Source organism: Oratosquilla oratoria, chromosome 18 (genome assembly GCF_046742065.1).
Source record: "Oratosquilla oratoria isolate Oo_2021 chromosome 18, ASM4674206v1, whole genome shotgun sequence".
NCBI lineage: Eukaryota > Metazoa > Arthropoda > Malacostraca > Stomatopoda > Squillidae > Oratosquilla > Oratosquilla oratoria.
Window position 1 is genome coordinate 430,001 of NC_134794.1, and position 22,963 is coordinate 452,963.

At 43.0% G+C, this 22,963-nt stretch overlaps 1 protein-coding gene across 1 annotated transcript in view; it reads right to left on the reverse strand.

Annotated features, from left to right (window-relative positions):
* The window catches only part of LOC143034962 (uncharacterized), a 123,280-nt gene extending 108,601 nt beyond the window's left edge, over nucleotides 1-14,679 (reverse strand). Inside the window, exons 1-2 of the mRNA XM_076201306.1 lie at nucleotides 12,834-14,679; nucleotides 12,167-12,443 (exon numbers count right to left, since the gene is read on the reverse strand). Coding sequence (XP_076057421.1) covers nucleotides 12,167-12,443; nucleotides 12,834-14,051 — 1,495 coding nt within the window. The 5' untranslated portion in view covers nucleotides 14,052-14,679. The remainder of the gene's footprint in view (nucleotides 1-12,166; nucleotides 12,444-12,833) is intronic.
* Nucleotides 14,680-22,963: the final 8,284 nt, after the last annotated feature.

Below are 22,963 nucleotides of genomic sequence, written 5' to 3' on the forward strand. Positions count from 1 at the left end.
GGTCTGTGGCTCGTTCCCCAAGGGGTGGGGGGGGGGGTTGAGTATCTGCGGCAACGCAATGCTTCTGCACTAAAAAGCAGCTGGCTGGCTGGCTGGTCGTTCGGCTGATATCTAACGAAGAGCAACAAGGCAGAGCAAAACCTCCTTGCGAGAAGTTCGAAAGAGATGAGAAGAGGACAGAATAATATTCATGAGATTACGGGAGAGGGACTGGAGGGAGGGAGAGACGTGTGTAGGTTTACCCTTGGTCCCTTCAAGACGGTGAGGAACTTTTATCGATTTCACTGAGGGTAAGGTCAGACGATGTTTATGCACCTGAGAGGCTCCGTGGCGCAGTGGGCCAGGGAACCTTTGGGGGGGGGGGGGGTAAGGTGCCTCCACGGTACTTGGTTCGAGTCCTGACCCCTACTTCCAGAAGCGCATCACCCTGTTGAAGGCGTGAGCACGGACCACAAGTAATTTCCGCTGCCGAAATGAGAATCCCCCTCACAACGCGCGTTGCCGATCTTGTCCAGCTGCACGGAAAAACACACCGCGGTGTGCCTGCTCCCATGCACCGCCATGCCATTTATTCATTCACACATTTGTTCTTTCATTGTTTATTCAGGAGTGAGTGGGGTCAGTGCGATGAGGGAGAGGACGGAAGGAAGTCCCTTCCCCGTGCCTAACCACCTCACTACACATGTAAAAGATAAACTGATGAACACAAACACACACACACACACACACACAATCACACTCGGAAAGAACTAGCAGTGGAGGTAAGGTCCTGCGCGATGGACGTCGGATAGAATCCTCTCACGGCTACCCATTTTCAAAACTACCCCAACTATTTCCCCACTACTTTTCTACACAAGAAAAGCCGACCCCCCACCGCCGACTACTACTACTATCCTATTCGTGCTAACCGGTGACACAGGAACGTGCCTCCATTCTAATGCAACATCCACAAGAGTCAAACTCTCTTCTCTGGCAGATCTGTGAGAGGGCCCAAGAAAAGTTGCCAGTTGTTGTTGTTGTTGCTGTTGTTGTTGTTGTTTATGTTGATGTTTTTGTTGTTGTTGTGGATACATACTCTCGGGGGATAATTTCGGTGACTAATAGGAAGTAGGTATTGGTTGGGGAAAAAAAACATACAAACAAACAAATAATAAAAACAAAGACAAAAATACTGGAACCGTCGAATCGTAAACCAGGTTCGCGTTTTCTACAACGGCAAGGCATAAAGCTCCGGTCCACACATTCGCCATAAAATCCCTTCCACTTATTTTTTTATTATTCCTGGTAATTCCAGTTGGTTTTATTCAGCTGAGGGACGGAGGAATAAAAAGAGGGGCCTAAATCGACGAAGACTAAATCCCCCAACCCACCAGAGGTCGACGATTTATATCGATGATAGACTCTGCCACTAACTATTATAAAGGAAACACGGGAGCGAGTATAAGCCTTCACCGAAGCCTAAGAGGAACTTTGTTGATGAATACAAATGAACTGCTTTATAAGTAAATCTAGCTCGTCTTTGGGGATGAACATGTTAATATATATCTTCTTTTGGGGAAGCTATTAATGAATTAGCCTGAAGAGGAGCCTGTCAGTGTATTCCCACAAGGTGACACAGTTTATCATTCCGGCAGACGAAGTTTGAGGGAAGAACCCAAGTCTGAAAGGTCCCGCACGGGATACGGACTACATGACGATTATGAAGAGTAGATATTACGTCCTCGTTCTACCATGTATTTTCGAAAATGATTATTACCGAGTCATCTAGATGGACATTTCGAACACTTGTCCCGGACATAATATGGCGAACACGTTGAGGCCAAGACCCCTTTCCGTCGGCAAGATATTTGACCTCATCCGGTGCCCGTTACCTTAACAAAGTAACGAATGCTGCGTTTACGAAATGTGTCAAGGCAGCCACAAAACCGTTAATGTTAAGTTTTCCGCCAATGATTACAAAGTATGTTGACTGAAAGGGTGGGGTATTAGCGGTGATTAGAGGAGCTCTTAAACGCGTGCGCAAGGATGTGAACGTTAGTAGTAGTATCGATTCCTTTACGAAAAGAAACACGTCAAAGCAGCAAATGTTATTAGTAGTAACGCGTTACACGTGGAGGCTTTAGTTAAACACCAAAAGTTACTTAATTCCTGGATGAAAATAACCAATCTCTTGCGATGTGAAAACGATAACATGCCTTCCAGTAGCATCTTGCTGACCTCCACATTCCCACATCGTAAACGTCTGCTATGCAGACGACTGCCGTGGGAAAGTTTCTAAGTTACATACTGTAGGTCTCAACAAGAGGTCATTGGAGAGAGAAAATCCCGGCCTCATTATCCATTAGCATTGTCGTATGAAAACACCAAAACAGTTCTTTCAAAAACAAATTGAACTTGAAGCACGAATCAAATTGACAGCCTTCTTCATGTCCCAAAACCATGACCACTATTTAGACATCGAAATAAACACCTTTATTAGTACGACGTTTCGCTTTTTTACAGCTTTGTCAAGTACTAATAAAGGTGTTTATTTCGATAGACCTGTCGGCAACTACCACTTTTACACACTATTTAGACACTTTGTAACGCTGCCTCACCTTTTTCCACTTTCACCTGTGTGTGGACACAAATGTAAAATATCATCAAGTTACACATGGGTATTGTGATGATAACGCATTGCACACATGCACACACACACACACACGATGCAAAGATCATATAGAGGGCGAGAAACAAGGAGGATTCTATAATGCTGCAAAGTGACCTTAATAGAGTGGAGTCAGGAAAATTAATCTTAACACAAACGCAAAATACTGGAAACTGACCAAAGTAAGAAAAGACCGACAATTGATTACAAAATGGAAAATGAAGCAATAGCAAAAAACCAAGGAGGAAAAGAACCTAGAAATCACAATCAAAGGCGACCTACCCCATGAAGAACACATAATGAAAATAACAGGAGAAAATGTTGTGTTGAAAAATACGAGAGCGGCATTTCTCGACGACACGGGGGAGGACATGATGAAGAAAATCGATGAGAGCTTGATGCGGATCGGACTGGAATGCACAGCGGTGATGGGGGGGGGGGGTCACCCTATACTTAATTAAAGAAAGATACAAGATAAAATATGAGAATACAAAAGGGGCAACCAAGATGATCCCTGGTCTAAACGACGAAAGATAGAAGACATAACATCTAAACTGGAAACAGGTTTTGAGGATGTGGACCGAAAAGACACTGGTACAAGAAAAAGAAGAAGAAGAAGGAGAAGAAGAAGAAGAAGAAGAAGAAGAAGAAGAAGAAGAAGAAGAAGAAGAAGAAGAAGAAGAAGAAGAAGAAGAAGAAGAAGAAGAAGAAGAAGAAGAAGAAGAAGAAGAAGAAGAAGAAGAAGAAGAAGAAGAAGAAGAAGAAGAAGAAGAAGAAGAAGAAGAAGAAGAAGAAGAAGGTCAGGAAGTATGGTTTTCCAAATGGAGACGCAGACTTGAGCAATGGGAAGCCTACAAATACGTATATGCAAACACAAAAACACACACGCGCACATACACACAATTCAAGCCCAAAAATGAAAAGTTATCACAACAAGCTGGCACTCGCTCTGCTGGGCAAAGAGTTGGATATGTGTGTCTGTGGAAGGTCACAGCATTATTCACAGAGCTTTCTATCATATGTTTCCATTCATAACGCTATTTGACACAATTGTTTTATATTCGATCTAGGCAATGTACTCTCAATAATTTATGCATGACGTTTTTTATGCATCAATGGGGCCATTGGTGTGAGCACAGTTGCAACACTACTCCAAACAAAAGGGGGGAAACAGGCGAAAGAGAACCGAATGAAATGGATACCGGATTCAAAAATGCAATATTCGAATGTTTCTGAGAACCTGACAACCAAATACAAACAAGTGAAGATTTCTTCCCTATTGAACGAACTAAGTTTTGCATGTATTGTGGCATGACACGAGAGTTAAAAATGAATAAACAAACGTGTTCTAAATATAAAAATTCTTGTTGAATGACGTTGCTCTGCACTGCCAGGTGGAGCACAACTCTGGTCGTCTTGTAACGGTCTGCGCAATAAGCTAATGCTTAAAAGATATGAGAAAGACCAAAGAAAATGTTGACCCTAACGGGAAAAATAAACACAAGTCAGAGCCGTTAATGAATCACTTAAAAGAAAAGTTAACTTTTCATTTCATTCAAGTATATTTCTCATAATGAGACTGTGTTTGGCTTCGAATAACCTTCTCGAAATATCGTATTTCTTTCGAAGTTAAATTTAGTGATTATAAAAGCCCCGATACTGGAACTTGACTTGTTAATTGTGCCGCATTTTGCAAAAATTCAGTGCAACGTTAGCGTCGAAGAACGGTTTCAGAATATCTTAATTTTGTCGATTTACATGATGTTTTCACGGAAGCCTGATACTGAAACCAGATCTGTTTGAGCGTGCTGCAGGTACCACCAATTACTGGGAAATTTCACAATACAAGAAAAATTCTTCCACGTGTATTTTGTGTTATTCTTCCCATAGCATTACCTCCCTTGTTTGAAAAAAGACGGATATAATTACACTAGTATCGTGAGGACTGAAAATACTATGTAACCGAATGAAAAGAGGCTGAACATGGACATTTTGAAGGGCGAGTGCGCGTTTTCAACATGAAACCGACATTCCATTAGTGAAATTAATTTTCACTAAAGAAGCTAGACTACGAGTATAGGTAGCTAACAAACGAAATTCAAGTTACAGCCAAACACTACATATATCCTTCATACCATTCAAAAACAACACGGACTAACAAGTCCACGAGCCTAACCTAACCCATGTCTGTAATACGGAGCACGAATTGATAGGAGCCATTTTCACAAAATTATTTATATAAAAAAGAAATCCTGTACACAATGATATAGTCTAGGTCATATGGAATTCTGATGAGATACAAATTCAAACCCCACAGAGAGGACTGATTACAAAAAATATAACAATGACTCCAAAAGAGCTATGAAGTCGCCTTTCTTCCGACGGAGCAGACTATAAGCATGTCACCGCGTTCGAGATGTAAAAATGTGCTCTTAATGAGACGGGGTTGGAAAGGAAGAGTCCAGGATGACGATGAAAAAAAAAGTTCAAGGACAGCTTCATTCTTCAAGAACAGAAAGGGGATGGCACTTTTCAAGGTAACCCCGATACCTGCTAAGTGGAATATCTTATCAAGGAGTTGGTCATATGTACAAGATGGTAGCTAAGAATCCGGAGGAGGAAGTGGAAGAGGAGTGAGCGAAAGAGAAGAGAAGCCAGAAAAGGAAGAAAAGCAAAGAGGAAAAGGAGGGTGAGAAAACGAAGAAATGGGAGTCAGTAGACCACAGGGAGGTAAGTGGCACACCTAGATTTGGACGTGGCCACGAGCGTAGTAGGACCTGGTTAGCAGACTGATCACAGGACGAGAACTAATCATGCCAGAGACGTGTATTCGATCACGGGCCACTAACTTTTCTAGTTTCTCAGTAACCTTCAGGCACTCTGATTGTTTCTCATGTGTCCCTAAAAATCAAGGATAAAACACCGACACAATGTTACATTGTTATGAAATACGTGCGTGCAGACTGCATAGTCTTAGTACTGATACCATCGAAACTGAGCTCAATGAATTTATTCATTACTTTGATTTGACAGTAGATTAGAACACTGTGTATGGTACAGTGGTGATCAATCTCAGAGACCCTCACTTGGGAAGTGCAAGTGGTGGGGAAACCCGTAGGGTCCTGGTCTTGGACTCGACCAAGATCCACTTCAGATAGAGGTCTGACGTCTCACCTACATAAACCGCCCTTCCTCAGCCAGGACAACCCCATCGAGTAAGTCGCCGTGTCGAAGACGCTGTGGGAAGAAGTTACTTCCCAAAGGAACTTGAATTAGAGTACATGTAGTATCGTTGTTACAAGGGATAAAAAACAAGTGTGCTACTACTTAACGTGGTATGTAACCAGGATCAACCTGTGTTAACCTGTTCATGCGTGGAGTTCTCCCCGTCTGAATAATATTCCCTGGCGCCAACAAATATATTTTTTACAGTAGAACACGCGGACAGATGGCTTCCTCAAGGTAGACTAAACCTGACCGTGTCTGCAATCCTCCCTTCCCTATGGTTTGGTATTCGGTTAAATAAATATTCTAAAGTGAAGCATGAGCATAACTGAATTGGTCATGACAGCTTTGGGTTGTATATCCTCTCGATTCCCTCAAGTTAAAGTGCAACCACATTGAAAATTAGCGTCGAATTTTATCGGAATATATTTTTATCCAAAACTCAATAATAGCTAAATAAATTACAATTTTTCAAATTGAAACTACTGACCCTATCCCCAAAACGTCGTCTGCTTCGGCCATTCTCGTAAAACCTACCCGTGGCGCCATCTACTCAGCAGTGATGTCACGTGTTGTGTTTAATGAATGGTGATCGCGTCAAGTGCCGCAAGTTATTTCATATCAAAATTAGGAATTACGAAAATATGGAAGAACTACTTAGGAAAACACACGATTAGGAAGAAAAGGACAAACAAGGCGGAGAATAATACACTAACAAATATAACTCAGAAAGGCAGAAGAATGCTTACGATAACCCCCAAGCAACAATAATATTTTTCACGTACAAAATATACACGGAAAGCTAAATTCTCTTACAACAATGTTAATGGTCTTTTTTAAAACTTATGTAAAACGATGGATAATATATATATATATATATATATATATATATATATATATATATATATATGTGTGTGTGTGTGTGTGTGTGTGTGTGTGTGTGTGTGTGTGTGTGTGTGTGTGTGTGTGTGAAATTTTGATGAAAATATAAGATAAATAAGCTTAGAATATAAAATCAGGAGAAATAACGAGGCCGACGCATCGCCGAAGGCATCGACCTTATCGACATCACTGATACATATATTATTAAATTTACATAAAAACATGCTCTCCTACAGGTGGATAGTTTAACGTTCTAATTATCTATACTGGATTTTTTTTCTGAATTTAGAGAAACAATACTGACTAAACATATGAAACAGCAATTCTCTTTAATTAGGCATATTCTATCTACATATCAATCTTTTTTCCTTATAAGGGAGGCAGGTACCTATTCCCACAATTTCACTCCCCTCCACCCCTCCCATCTCATCTCTGCCTAGTGTAGGCTTTATGGTCTCTTGCAGTCTCCTTCATTCTTATATTTTTATCTCCTCGTGGATGACGGGTCATCCCTGCATCACCCAACTACCCTTGGTCAAACACAATGTAGCAAGACACAGCAAAACACTTCACTTAATCGGCGATCCCTTCCCCTCCGTTCCCTTATGCAGAAAAGGAGAAGACGGGGATCCCTTCGGGTTCTGCGTCAAAATATCGTTCACACATAAGCACTCCCTATCCCCCATCCCCCCCCTTGCTAGTATAACGGTATCATCCATACACAGTTATTTTCCACTCATCCCTATCTTCTGCCTTCTCCCTTCCTTGCTCAACAGACATTCCACTTTTGCTCAACACCCCCTTTACCCTATCCATCCATCTCATCTTCGTTTGTCCCCTGAAGTTCACTCCCTCCACCTCTGCCTTACACATTTCTTTTACTAATCTTTCATCACTCATTCTTTCCATGTGTCCAAACCATCCCAATAATCTTTCACCAGCCCTATATGTCGTCATCTTTTCCACTCCCGCTTTCCTCCTCGGTTTTCACTCTATCTAACCTTGTAACCCCTTCCATACTTCTCAGACATTTTATCTTACACATATTTAAACTTTTCCTCTCTGCCTCTCTTAAATTCCAAGTCTCTGCCCCATACAATACCGTCGGCACAATCACCTCTTCACACAATCTCCTCTCTGCATGCATTCCCAGTTGTCTATATTTCATAACACTTTCTAATCCCCTTAGGCATTTGCTTTCCTCAATCTACAATTTACCTCCACCTCTATTCCTGCCACAAGCTACCCCAAAAATCTATAGCTATCCACACCCTCCAGCCTTTCCTCTTTTAGACTTGCTTCCAATGGGACCTTTCGCAGTGAGCGATTTGATACCAGACACCGCCAGATTTTGTAATTCTTGCCGGAAAATAAATACTTTTTTGGGCAAGTCTTACAAGCTTACAGAGGTGTATCGTTGTACATTATTGTGTCTGAAATTCAAGTCAATTAATTTCATGATTGCAAACGGCATATAGCATTGTTTGAGCCTCTATTTATAATTACAGATGACATTCGTAAAACAGCCTATAATTGTATCAAGCCAAGCAATTTGTCATTTTCTACCGACTTCAATTGACGTATACTGATATATACTTTCATTTGAATGCACCAATCAATAGGCAAATCCATGTAATGTATAGAAAATATAAATTTGCATCGAAGACTTAATTTTTCCAGTACGATTAACATTTGTCTATCTCTTACTTTTTCTTGAATCTGACGTGCAGTCTGCCACGGCACACGTAAAATTAGTCTTGTTTGAAAATAGCTCCCAGTAGATCTAAGAGGCTATTCTTTACACAAACGTCGCTCACTTCATACGTCCGCCACCACTGTTGTTATCTTTTACCTCACTGATTATCTTCATATACAGGACGTGACAGTGATATCCATTATTTTTCAACACTCTCAGATAAAATGTACAAACCGAAATCAACATCCACTTATTTTTACTGCTCATACTTACGTCAGTAAAAATAATTACCTATTTTTAGTTTTACCTTATAATCAAATTAACAAAGCCTTATCACACACCAGTAAGTAAAAATTATAACATTAAGAGTAATGTTTTTAATTTTAAATACATTTATGCAGCAATTTATGTCGTATCTTTTTTAAATATCGGTTTCCAAATTAGCTAAGTCACCCCTTTGCTTCGTGAAATCCGGGACAATTGAAAATTCTAGGGCTAATAGGAATCTACGAGCCTGACTGCGAAAGGTCCCATTCACTGCCATCCTCTAACCTTGTTCATCTCATCACCTTGCACCCACATTTACCTTTTTCTTTTATTGCACACCTTCCCGAACTCCGTCACTAACTCCCTTAATACCTCCTCTGACCCTGTCACAAGCAGTGTCGTCAGCAAACAATAACTGGCTCACCTCCCACTTCTCTCCATTTTCTTTAACAATCTCCAGTCCCCTGCCCGCTGCCCTCGCTTTTCCTCCCGCCTCCCGCACCACCCCATGTACACATTTAATAGCCATGGCGACACGACACATCCCTGCCAGTCCATCTTTACTTCAAACGACTCGCTCTTTTCATTTCACATTCTAACACAGGCTCTTCTGTCGTATAAAAAAAAAAAAAAAAAAAAAAAACACTTGACTGCCCTTAACATCTTTCTATCCCTTATATCTGGGAAAAAAAAACACAGTGCCTTCCAATCTACCCTGTTATAAGCCTTTTTCTAATCCATAAAGGCCCCAAAAACATCCTTGCCTTTGCGACTTGTTAGATAAGACCATCCGCTTGCACGGGATCGGTTTTTGTGGGAGGGGAAGAAGGTCTGTAAAAAAATGAAGAGATAGTAGTTGTGTATAAAAGATGGCTTTTGCCACCGGGCGATTAGGGATATTTATTTCGTGGCGTCGTGGCTGTGGAGGTGTGGGGGGGTAGGAGACTTGGGGTTGGGGACTGGGATTGACGTGTAACCGTGAGGTTACGTGGAATATCTACTTTTCTTATCCTTATCCAACAAAGTTGGAAAATGAGTGGGAGGCTTAGTCTTAGGGAAAGATAGAGAAATTGGAAATAATTCTAGTGGTAGGTAAACTGAAATGAGAAGATGTAGTAGGAGAGAAAGTTGGAAATTAAAACAATTTCAGTAGAAGAAAAAGTTGATGTAGTTGTCTGTGCATGTAGTTGTGTTAGTATTGTTTGCGGTATGGTTTTGTGTGTATTCTACACATAGAGGGTTGATGCCTCCAAAGTGTATGCTTATAGCCTGGCAATTAATGGGCTACATGCATCATCATTAATTATCATTATTATTATATCATCATCATCATTATTATTGTTAGATTATCATTATTATTGTTGTTATCACCAGTCAAAGCTGGTGAAGGGATGCATTATTGATGAGTACGGCTATACACGCCTTATCGTGTACACCGCACGTGGGAGGGGCGCAGCTGAGTCTGTACAATATGGTCTAGGTGTAAAGTTTTCTCACATATCTACCTTAGCAAAAATCTGATCCACGCAACCTATATATACCTTTCCTAAATCCACACTGTTCCTCACCAATTACTCCTGTTCATCTCCTAATCCTCTCAAACAAAACCTTCCCATAAGCCTTCCCAGCGTGTGTACAATCTACAATAATGCATCTAACTTATCATGTCAATAATAATTAGTTCTATTTAGTAGTTGCAAATCACAATAATTAACCTTTTTTTTACTAGCAAACTAGGGTCGAGATGAAAAAATATAGAAAGCTAGTGGCATCCAAGAGGCGTAGTGTGAACGTGATGCAATATTTCGGGTAGGAGCACACCGCAAAAATACTATGCCGTCTATCCACATGTCTTGGCTGTGGTCAGACATGTTTAGGGAGTAGATACTATCAACAGACGTTGAAAAACTTAACATCGCTGAATATCGTTCGTTTCGTTACTGGAACCTTGGTTTGGGACAGCTCATGACGTCATCGAAACTAATACTAAGAGATGGCGCTGTAGGCTGTGCTTTAGAATGCCAATTAGCAGTCGACAAATATTTTAATAAAAAAGTCCCTCATATACTTTTGAGGTAAAAAGTTTGTTTTAAATATGGTTCTCGTAAACACAAATAACATTATTACAAAATAAGAAATTAGTTGTACCTATGCTTAGTCACCCTTTAGATAAAATATCCATACCTTAACTAGAATAAACTCCACAAACTATGCAGGCACGTGGAATAAAGACAATTCCTTCCACGACACAGCAATGCCCCGGTGGAAGTGTGAATAAAAGAGAAAAAGGGTCAACTGAGACAGGCATCGCTACCTATTGTAGATGTCACGGGAACACAAATGAAATGGCATACCGACAGCCAGAATGAAAGTACCATTGGGCATCATTTAACTGAATGAAATTGTCTGGTGCTCCCAAAACAAAATATATCGCCCCGACCCGTCGATAGGATTAGAGTAACTACACTCCCCTGAGGTGCATAATATGACGTCAACAAACTCTTTTTGACGTAGCCATTGGTATGGCACGACAGTTTGTCCCTGAGTTATACCGAGGAACGTATTCCGGTTACCACGAACCACAATGACAAAGATGACCGTTACACATGCACCCAATCCCCCCACCCCACCCAATCCCACTTCCGAATGGCGAGAGGGTGTCAAGGATCTCTTCATAAACTGACACGTGAGGGCACAATGACCAAGTTCTGATAGTGATTTGGTAGGATGAGACGTTGTCACGATTGATGGAAATGGAGGTGAAAAATGAGATGTGATGCTAATTCCCTCTGCGTTTAAAACTATTGCGCTGGTGTCTGGCGGCGCTCGTCAATATCCCACACGATTGTCGGCCATTACCGACACAATTTTGTCATGTTTTAAATTTGGACAAACTCAATGTTCTACCAACGCTTCCTTAAGTGTAGTGCATAATCATGTTTATTAAAGCTTAATGCACTGCGTATCATGGGGTGTTGCATTACTGTAAAATACGGATGTTCTATATTATTTTATTCTTTCACAGAAGCTTTGCGTTTAATGTTGCTTATTTCTTTCAGCTTCCGCGCCGATCCTCCAACGCATGCGCTCTACCAACGCCCGCGTGCACATCTCTGGCGCCAACAAACACACGCACACACACGCACGCGCACACATATACGAGCACATGTACGCACACACATACTTGTACGAACTACGAAGGCCACGAACATAATCATTTTCTCTCACTACACTAGTTCACTTGCCCCCTCCCCCAACCACTCTCACCCAACCCGAGGTAGGGAGGGATGTGGTGGAGAGGGAGGGCGGAGCACGGATATAAATATGCAGTCGACTAGGTGAGACAGCAAATTCGTTTGACGCAGGCACAAGGTCGCCGTGCTATGAGTGAGTGGGTCGGAGAAGGTTGACTACACATAACAGGATATACACAGACACGTACTACTTACCTGTAACAATTTCTTCTATAGGTGACTGCAGCAGGGGCGGCGAGGGAGGTGACAATGGAGCTAAGAAGTGTGAGAACGGGTTGGCGGTACCGTGAAGGAAACTCGAAGACCCAAGGCCGCTGTGTGACGACGGTACTAGACTGAAGACGGTCGAAGAACCGCCCCCGCTGCTACTGACGGCGATGCTGCCGCTCCCGTTGGAGACAGTGTTGCTCGTATTAACAACGTCACGGGGATAGATTTTGGGGGAGCGGAGGCGGCGGCGGCTGAGGCTGTCCTGTGGGAATAAACAGGAATCTTTAAGTTCTGCTGGAGGATGCACAAACAAAGTGACAGGGCGTCATTGATGTTCCTCAGGGGGTGGGATGTCACGCGTTATGTTTACTAGCATATGGCATGACCCGTGTTCCATATCACCCCTTCAACAGACATTAAATTTTGTTTTAGTTAAGGACAAACAATTCATCAGTTGAGGGTGATGGTCTGGAAGAGGGTTTAAATCGATCATGACCTCTACCCTGCTTAAAATCGCTTGGCCCTTAGCCAGGACAACATTACTTAAGTACGTCACTATACTGCCCGGGTTAATTGACCGCACGCGCACACACTTAATATGCACGAGAGAGGGGCGGGAAGAACGAGGAAATGGGAAGAACAAACGACTTACTTGATCTCTCCGAATCTTGTGTTTCTGCGCCAGGATGCAGGCCAGGGTGGAAGGGGCCACGCCGAAGCGGTCGGCCACGGTGCTCTTCCTCTCCCCGCCCTCCACGGCTGCGATCATAGCCAGCTTCTCCGCCGCCGTGTACGACTTCCTCCTGCCCCGTTCCCGCTGCTGTACGTTGCGGCCCGCCGCCACCGTGCTCACACTCGATGCTGACGGAGACGTCACCGAAACCCTCGGGATGAGGGTCGGGTGGCCCATGGCGGCAGCGGTCAAGGGCGCTGCTAGGGTGGTTGGGGTCGTGATGGTGGGGATGGAGGAGGAGGAGGAAGTAGTGGTCAAGGGTGTTCGTACTGCAAGGGTTGTTGTGGTCGTGGTAGTGGTGGTCGAGGCGGTAGAGAGTGCTGCAAGGGAGGACGCACCACCGGGGACGATGACGTAACGACCCGGGGGGAGACCCGCCGGCAGGAGAGAGATGCCCGAACCTCCACCAGCCATGCTGACCAGGAGGGGCATGGACTGGGCCCGGACCTGGCTTCCGACCACCTTTACGCCTGCGCCTCCACCCAGGGACGTGACGATCTTGGTCGAGGGGATGACCTTGGAGCTCGATACGGGAGTCGTCCCGCCCTCCTGAAGAGGACCCGTGTCCGACGCAGCCCCACCCGGCCTGCCAGCCGCCGACAGGGAGTTCTTGACGAGGCTGGAGGATATAATCGTTGTTGTTGCTGACGCCGTCTTCGCCACCTTCGTCGTGGGGCGAAGTTCTTCACTTTCAGGTTCCCCGGTGGATGGCGCCGACGATGTCTCCTCGTCAGCCACGTCGGCCGAAACAGCTGGGGAGGGGTGGGACTCCTGGTCCTTCTCGGCGGGTGTCACCATGTCACTATCACCAGGTGCGGTGTGGGGCGTGCTGTCTACACCTGCACTACCTGCTTCTTCCTCCCTCTGCACATGTTCGCCCTCTCCTCCTCCTCCTCTGCCACCTCCTGCCGTGTCCCCCACTTCCTCATCATCTTCCTCTTCTTCGTCCTCCTCTTCATCCTCCTCCTCGTCCTCCTCCTCTCCTTCTTCTTCGTCGTCCTCAACCCCTGCATTCGCCTCGAGCAGCATCTCCCCCTCCTCCTCGGACCGGCAGGAGGTGCTGCTGCTGCTGCCGCCGCCGCCCTTGGCGGGGTTGTCCGCCGCGACCAGCTCGTGGTGCTTTTTCGCTGATGACATGCCGTGCACCAGGAACCGACTCGTGGGGCTTGCCTAAGCGACCAACAGTCTTCTTCCAGCTGGCAATCCTAGCACCAGTACGCTGTCCCCCAAGAACAGCGCACTCACCATCCGACCACGACGACGGAGGCGACGGCGGGGACGACGACGACGACGTCAACGAGGTAGCGGGTGACGAAGCCGGTCGGCGGTGGTGGTAGAGCGGGTGGGGGTGCCGGACTGCTGGTCGGTCGACCGGAATTTGGAGACGAAAGCACAAACACAAACACACACACAAGTTGAAAAGGTTAAGGCTGTCCTCACACAATCAGTGTCGATAATTCAAACCACGTGTGGGTTATACCCCCTATTGCAAAGCCAAGCAAATCTCAACTGTAGAAGGGCGTCCACGCGTTACCAATCCCGTCTTGCGGCCGATGTAAGCCAGCAGGCAATTGGCTGGGGCGCGCTACGACTGGCGAATCTTACAACGCGCTCCATTTCGTTATAGGCGAGGGACGGGCATGCGCACTGCGGCTGGCGGTGGCGGCGGCGGCGGCGGGAGCAGCAGCAGCAGCAACGGTGGCCGTGAGATGTGTGTGCGCGCGCGAGAGAGAGCGAGCGACGCAGGACGAACGGGGTTACTGACGACTCTGCTGTATTTGGATACTACCTGCCGTCACTCGGCAGTTAACTTCTTCAGAACGCTGACGCATTTCACAGAGCCTCGTTCCACTTTATACACGTATAGTTCTTAAATATTTCCATGCCTGCACAGGCGGTCTGATGGGTGAAATGGAAAGTGTGAACCTTAACACTAAATGTCGTCGTTTCATGCCATCTGCTCAAACATAAAAAGTGGTTACAACTACACGTAAAGTGGACTATTGCTGGTTATCACTGGAGAATTGTTTAGTCAAGGAGGAAAAATCGGGGCAAAAATGGGTTATTCGAAATCTTTATTGCTCAACTAGTTCTTTTAGCTGAATGAAGTCGTCTGGTGTTAACTAGCACGATCTGTAAATATGCCAACGTGAAAGAAGGGCAGTCGGTCACATGCTACTGCCCCACAGATGTCTCCCCCTCCCCCCTCTCCTCCCCCTTCTCTTTGCCCTATCTTGCCGTATCCTAACGTTCTTCATGCACCTGACTCAAGGACATAACACGACACCAGACCACGATCGCAATGGCGCCGAATGATGTAAGAATTAATTGGCCATGACACAATAAGATATGCGATAGGTAGGGAGGGAGGGGTAGGATGAAAGTAGGAGGGAGTGGGTACGGTGTAGATACGTGCACACAAGCACGCCGGCAGACACATGGGATGTCATATAGGCAGGCGTACAGGCAGGCAGGCAACGGGGCAGTCGTGTTACGGACAACAGCAACGGCTGCGGCGAGTGTCGTGGAGCTGGTGCAGTGCCGGTGCATAAAATATATTGCCATGGAGACGGCGTGAGCTCAGCGGCGGGAGGACGGAAGACGATCGGAGAGAAACAGAAAATGATATAACGCAGACGTACTGCCGCCAGCAGAAGCTATTCGCGATAGTGTTTGTGTGCGCGCGCGAGCACAAGTTGTTTGCCATCATAGTACCCTAAGAAACACTGAGGAAATAGGGAATGCATAATACGACATGGAATTAACATTAAAGAGTAAATTCTATAAAGGGAAAGTGGAGCCTGTGCGCCAAGAGGTGGCATTATGGGGAATGTAAGGAGTGACTGGGGGAGGCTAGGCCGGGGAAGAACTACACCCAACTCGAGCGAGCTAATTCTGTTGAACTGGTTGGTGCGACTTGGGTGCGTGCGCAGCGCGCGGCGCCTGATGATGAGAGAGAGAGAGAGAGAGAGAGAGAGAGGGAGGGAGAGCCCGGGCGCCTCCCCTCCCCCCACCTTTCCGACCCTCCTTCCCCCGCCTCCCCCCTGCGCAAACGCCGCGCAGGAAGCCCGGGAAACTTGTAATACGACGGCTTGACGTTTGCGTCGACGCCTGGACGCACTGTCCCACCCCCCACACCAACCCTAGTCCTCAGGCTCATAAACCAGATTTCCATACACTTTTCCATTTTGAACCAACCCTCTAACTTACCGGTTGTAGGTTATATCCTCCCATCCTCATGGACAGTTCCTTAAACAAAATTATGGTCCTTACTCTGTCATCCTGCCAGCCATCCTGTGCGTTACACACTATCGCTGAAAAAGGCAGTTTGTGTGTCCACGACAGCGTGCATACCTTGCACGGGCCTATAGCAATCAATCAATCAATAGATGAGGACAAACTCCATGTCAGCGCATAGCTACTCTCATTGACGACCACCCAATCCATTCGCTCGTTCTCCATGTGGATATTATTTGATACAGTTACGTCCTACGTGGACGTTCTCTTGCCAACTGTTTTCGAATAAATCTTGTGAGGAGTGTTAACATTCGGAATCCAGCCACATTACCATATTACTGCTGACGTACGGTGATGACAGTCTCATCTCAGTAATTTCATCTTATCTCATGGATATATTCTCCATTACTCACAGTCTCTTCAACGAAATTCCATAACCCTTCGAGGGAAATTTGTCCTGCAAACTTAAATTCTGCGTGTCTAATTTAAGCACAAGACATGAAAAACATGGACTGTCTTTCAGATGTTATGGTCGAAACTAAAACTAGAATTTTAACAGACAATTTCATCACAGGTTCATCCCGTGTCGCTTATCATCCCCTCCATAGTAGACATGATAACGGCTTACCAATGGACCGCCATAACGGACCAGAGTCCTTCCGTCTCGAGCGACCACCACGTGCATGCTCACAATTTTGGTCTCCTAGAGGTGCAGTACAGCTTCGATGAAAAGATAGATAAATAAATTAATGAACAAGCTAATGAATAAATAAATAAGAAAAATACAAATTTCAATCAATAAACAAACTAATAAATATAAATATGTAAAAAGACAAAAGAAACCCGTTACTGTAATGTCACTGTTCACAAAGCTTTCGTGTAGATTTTTTTTTTTTTTACAAATAGCGCTGAGAGGAGTGAAAAAATACTAACATACTATGCAGAAGACAATAGATATAAAACTGAGAGAGGAGACACTGTAGAGGAAAAATAAGTTTCGAAAGAGGTGATCGGTAATCTTCCATCGAGGAAAACAAATTGAATGTCAGACTGGGGAAATTATTTAGAATTAATATCTCAGAAACGGTACTTATTACACTAAAACTGGAAAAGCTTAACCCAATAAGGTTAAGTTCAAAGATGTCAAAAATGTAATTTTGCAAATACAGCTCTGGACAAGTGGAACAGTTCACAGAGATATAACAATGGATTACAATTTAATTCAAGAAGGGCTATGATGAATAGGCAGAGAGAGAATGAACAAGATGACATGGGTCAGGAAACATTCAATTGATCAAATCCAGCAAGTGCAACAGGCTAAAAACAGAAGACCTCACTGTTCATAGGTGTATTCGATCCAAAGGCACGTATGCACATTTGGAAGTATACCCAGCCACTGCCGCAACCCGTACCCCTGCCTTTCATAAAAGGCATCTGAATGAGGTTGAGCGAAGGGTCTACGTTTTCCCTCATTTTCCCTCGCGAATGGTCAAGGCTAAAGAAAAAGGTTCTGGAAGGACTAGAACCTGAGTGACTAGGTATGAATGTGCAAGGTTGTTCACACCGAGTTCTAACCAGGCAAGAATGAATAATTACCTTAAAATGTCAGGACTTAAATTGAACCTAGTATGAGAAGGAAGGAACAATATCGCCAGTCGTGTAGTCAATGAATAAGCGATGAGGCGAATAGGACGAAACAGGAACGGGAATGGTGGAATGAACAAGTGATGAAGAATGGTTGAAAAATATATGAGGAGTATGAGAGGTATAGGTTGGAAACGAAGCACAAGGTGAGAAGCCAAGAGTGGATGTGAGGCGTAGTAGACGTGCATCTGAGAGTTTTGTATCACACACTGATACACCAGTTACCTTGTGAGAGGGTGGCCGAGTCGAAGCATTCATTGGCATTTCGCGGGAATTTAAAAACGCAGAAAGGGAATGTCCATCTTTTACGACACGTATGAGAACATATCGGTGGTATTCTTTTCCTCCTGTTGCAGGAGCATCAAAAAAGAAGAAATGGTGGCCTACAAATGGTACAGGAGACATTTACGAATAACAACAGGAACTCATGGCAGTAATAATGATAACAATAAAAAGAAGAACAACAACAATAACGACGACGATGATGATGATGATAATACATACATACATATATACATATACCAAAGGCTCTCTCTTACAAGGGAGGTAGCCAAAAAGCAAAGGCATAAAATACACTCCCACCCATTCCATCTCCACATACTCCACTCACATCGACCCTCCCTCTCTGCCTCTTTTCTTGGCTACTCCCGAATGACGAGGAGAAAATATGTAATCCCGAAATATAAAGGAAGAGAGATAAGTATGAATGTATTAGTTTTAGAGGAATTATTTTATCGAGGGTATTTGTGGGATGTGTATGGGAGGGTGTTGACTGATAGGATTTGAAGCGGAACAGTCAGGAAGAACACTGGGTTAGGATTGATTTTGTGTGAGTCAAGTATTTGCAGTAAGTTTGTGTTTGAAAATTAAAGGCTAACCACCATGCCCAGGTACAAATTTGCAATTTTTCTTTCGTAATGTTATATTCATCAGGACTATAGTTACAACAAATGTTTCATCTCTAAAGTAGTTTTTAGGGACTTTTTGTCGAAAATATTTGTCGTCTGTTAGTTTGCATTCTAAATCACCGCATACAGCGCCATGTTTTAACCATGACGTCATGGAGGGTTATATACATATTATGCATTTAATGGGAGCATATGAGAGATAATGTACAGTTAATAATATTCAGAATTGCTCAAATTACCTCAAAATACAAGAAATAGTTACAAACACCATGCAGTTACAGACAGCATTATAGCAAAATGAAAGGGGATTACAATAATGCATTGCATTTTGAATATAGCAATAACTCAAAAATAGCTTACTGTCAGAAATATCATGCCATAGACCGGTGTTGTCCAAACATTTTCACCTATTGCACCCGTTATTGCCTTCTACTGTTACGTACCCCGCCCACCGTGGCTGAACAAACTCAGATTTATTCAAGATGATGCAAAAAATATATCAATTATGCGTGTGTGTGTGTGTTTCTTGTTTGGACAATTTGGACAACACTGCGCATGGACAATCAGCACCCCCGAAATTGCGGGTGACATCCATGTGCATATAAATGGCCATCAACAGGCAAATATTTACCTACATATACGACAGATTGTCTTGATACAGAACAATTTCTTTATTGCAGGAAGTATCACTACACAGCGTACAGACACTAAGATGGTGCTGGAAGATTTTGGGGAAAAAAAATCGTGCACCTCTACCAGCATGTGCCTTAGAAAAAATCAGGACTGAATTTCTTGCAGTGGCTGCTGATTATGTTGGATTCAAGTATCCAACCTTGCAGTATCGCCTCTTGTATGTGGAGTTATTCACAGCTTCAGACTTGTCAGGGTGATGATAACTGTGTTCATATTGGATATAATGGTAATCTAGTGTTCACCAATGCCAGGCATGCATATTATTAAATGACCACAATCACCGAATGTAAAATTGAGTATATGTTGGTGGATAGGAAGAGCTAAGTAACATTAGTATTGAATATATATATATGTATATATATATATATATATATACATATATGTATATATATATACATATATATATATTTCTTATTAAATAACACAGCAAACTGGGCGTTAGTTATCTTCTTATTGAGACTTTCTACTCTTCTAATAACTTTTCTCTCTAAAGGAGGGAGAAGGTATACAATATTTCCAAACGAGTCCATGATTGGGTAGGAAAACTAACATTATACGACGTTTCGCCTATGCATTAGGCATCTTCTGGTAATTTATTCAGAAATAAATACATACTTATATAATACAAAGATAGGTACATTAGGAGAGATCTAGGACTGTGACAATTCATCCTTTCCAGCCCGCTACTCGTGACCCATACAACTCTAGGGTCCCGCACATGTTTTGTTGTATATTAATAAGTGGCATATAGTTTCTTATCATCACTGCCTCCATGCATTTTAATTTTGTTGTATTACCATTCCTGGCGATTATTATTGTGTTCGTGTTAAGGTGTTCTCTTGATATGTTGTTCTTGTGGGATTTCGTCATGTGTGATTTTATTGCCCCGTTCTGCATGTGATACGTGAGTCTCTGTGAAAGTGTTTGTGTTGTGTACCCGATATACTCGTCTGTACAAAGCGCACCGTCTTTGTTGAAATTACAAGTATACTTGTACACGACATTACTCTGTTTTAATTTGTCCTTTTGTGCTGCCAAATTATTCTTCATGATAAGAGATGATGTTCTGGGGTTCCTGTAATAAATTATAAAATTAAGCTTATCTCCTTCTTTTGTAGGTGTACAATTCTTTTTTATTATTTCTTTCAGGACCTTTTCATCTTTTTTATAGCCTGAAGACATTGTGTTCTGGTAGTAAAGGTTAATGTTATTGAATTTACTACTTTCATCTAAAGCAGTGGTGTTGACTAAATCCATTTTAGTTTTTATTTCGTTCCGTCCTAAGTTCCATCAACCCTTCACCAAAAATGTATTTAAGATACGTAGACGACATCTTTGTTGACGTAGACGGAGACGAACAGCTTGAAAACCTCAAGAGGGCTTTGGAAGAGAACTCATGCCTACGATTCACTATTGAAAAGAGTGTAGAGAACAAAATTCCCTTTTTAGACGTGTGGGTAGATGGATCAGATGGCACCTTCACCACCGATGTTTACAGAAAACCTAGTGACTCAGGAAGGTGTTTAAACGGGATGAGTGAATGTCCCTCTAAGTATAAGAAAAGTGTGGTACGGGCTTACGTTGCAAGGGCCTTCAAAATTTGTTCAAGTTGGTCTCTTCTTCACCAAGAATTAAACAGGATAAAACAAATCTTAACTAACAATGGCTTCCCGTTAAAAGATATTGACAACGAAATAAAAACTAAAATGGATTTAGTCAACACCACTGCTTTAGATGAAAGTAGTAAATTCAATAACATTAACCTTTACTACCAGAACACAATGTCTTCAGGCTATAAAAAAGATGAAAAGGTCCTGAAAGAAATAATAAAAAAGAATTGTACACCTACAAAAGAAGGAGATAAGCTTAATTTGATAATTTATTACAGGAACCCCAGAACATCATCTCTTATCATGAAGAATAATTTGGCAGCACAAAAGGACAAATTAAAACAGAGTAATGTCGTGTACAAGTATACTTGTAATTTCAACAAAGACGGTGCGCTTTGTACAGACGAGTATATCGGGTACACAACACAAACACTTTCACAGAGACTCACGTATCACATGCAGAACGGGGCAATAAAATCACACATGACGAAATCCCACAAGAACAACATATCAAGAGAACACCTTAACACGAACACAATAATAATCGCCAGGAATGGTAATACAACAAAATTAAAATGCATGGAGGCAGTGATGATAAGAAACTATATGCCACTTATTAATATACAACAAAACATGTGCGGGACCCTAGAGTTGTATGGGTCACGAGTAGCGGGCTGGAAAGGATGAATTGTCACAGTCCTAGATCTCTCCTAATGTACCTATCTTTGTATTATATAAGTATGTATTTATTTCTGAATAAATTACCAGAAGATGCCTAATGCATAGGCGAAACGTCGTATAATGTTAGTTTTCCTACCCAATCATGGACTCGTTTGGAAATATTGTATACCTTCTCCCTCCTTTAGAGAGAAAAGTTATTAGAAGAGTAGAAAGTCTCAATAAGAAGATAACTAACGCCCAGTTTGCTGTGTTATTTAATAAGAAATGTATTGAAGAGAACCTGCTCCCTAAATTCACTAATATATATATATATATATATATATATATATATATATATATATATATATATAGCTAAACAGAAATGTAGTAGCACATTTGTAAATGACACACAGGAAACCCACAGTCGGAGAAAATAAACTTCGAATAAAGAAGACTCCTATATTTCGGCTATCAGCTGTAGCCCTCTTCAGGAAAGTACATAAGACAGAGGACAAAGGGGACTTATAAGCTACAGAAAAGAGAAGGAATGCGGACAAATGACCTCACTGAAAAAAGTGAAGGTAACTCCCTCAGTGGGTGGACTTTCGGCGTGGGATCACAGTTGGGGCCCATTTGAAGTGTTCCATGATAAATTGAACCAATTGACCCCGAATCTTAAATTCAAAGTTGAATGGGAAGAAGGACACAAAATCCCTTTCTTGGACATTTTGATAAGAAGAACTGATCATTTATTCTTTACAGTTTACCGAAAGCCCACCCACTCAGGGAGTTACCTTCACTTTTTTAGCAAACACCCTGACAATGTCAAAAGTGTTGCCTCTGGCCTTTTCTTGAGGGCTATCAGGATTTGCAGTCCTCAATTTCTGAACCATGAGATCGAGGGGATCAAATGTCAACTTAAGAAGTTGGCTTACCCACCTTGGTTTCTGGACCAAGCCCCCAGTAAGGCTAGGGCCAACTATTTTAAAACTTCCGTCCCCACAAGTTTTCACCGCTTCTTTAAGGACATTCTAAAAATTCCATTCAATAATACCATCAATTCTTCTACTAAGTTGTTTCGTCATGAGCGTCTCACTTTTGCCTATCACTATCCTAACACCGTGCGTAAGCAAATTGTGAACGTTCAACAAAAACCGAAGGAAGTTGTTGTTGTTGTCGTTCCCTAGACTGTCTGTCCGAGCAGTCCCGTCTCCCCAAGGAAGGCCACAGCCGAAACTGGGTTTTCCCACAAATCCTTTATAGAGTGTATGTTGTGTTGTTTGCGTGCATGGTTGTG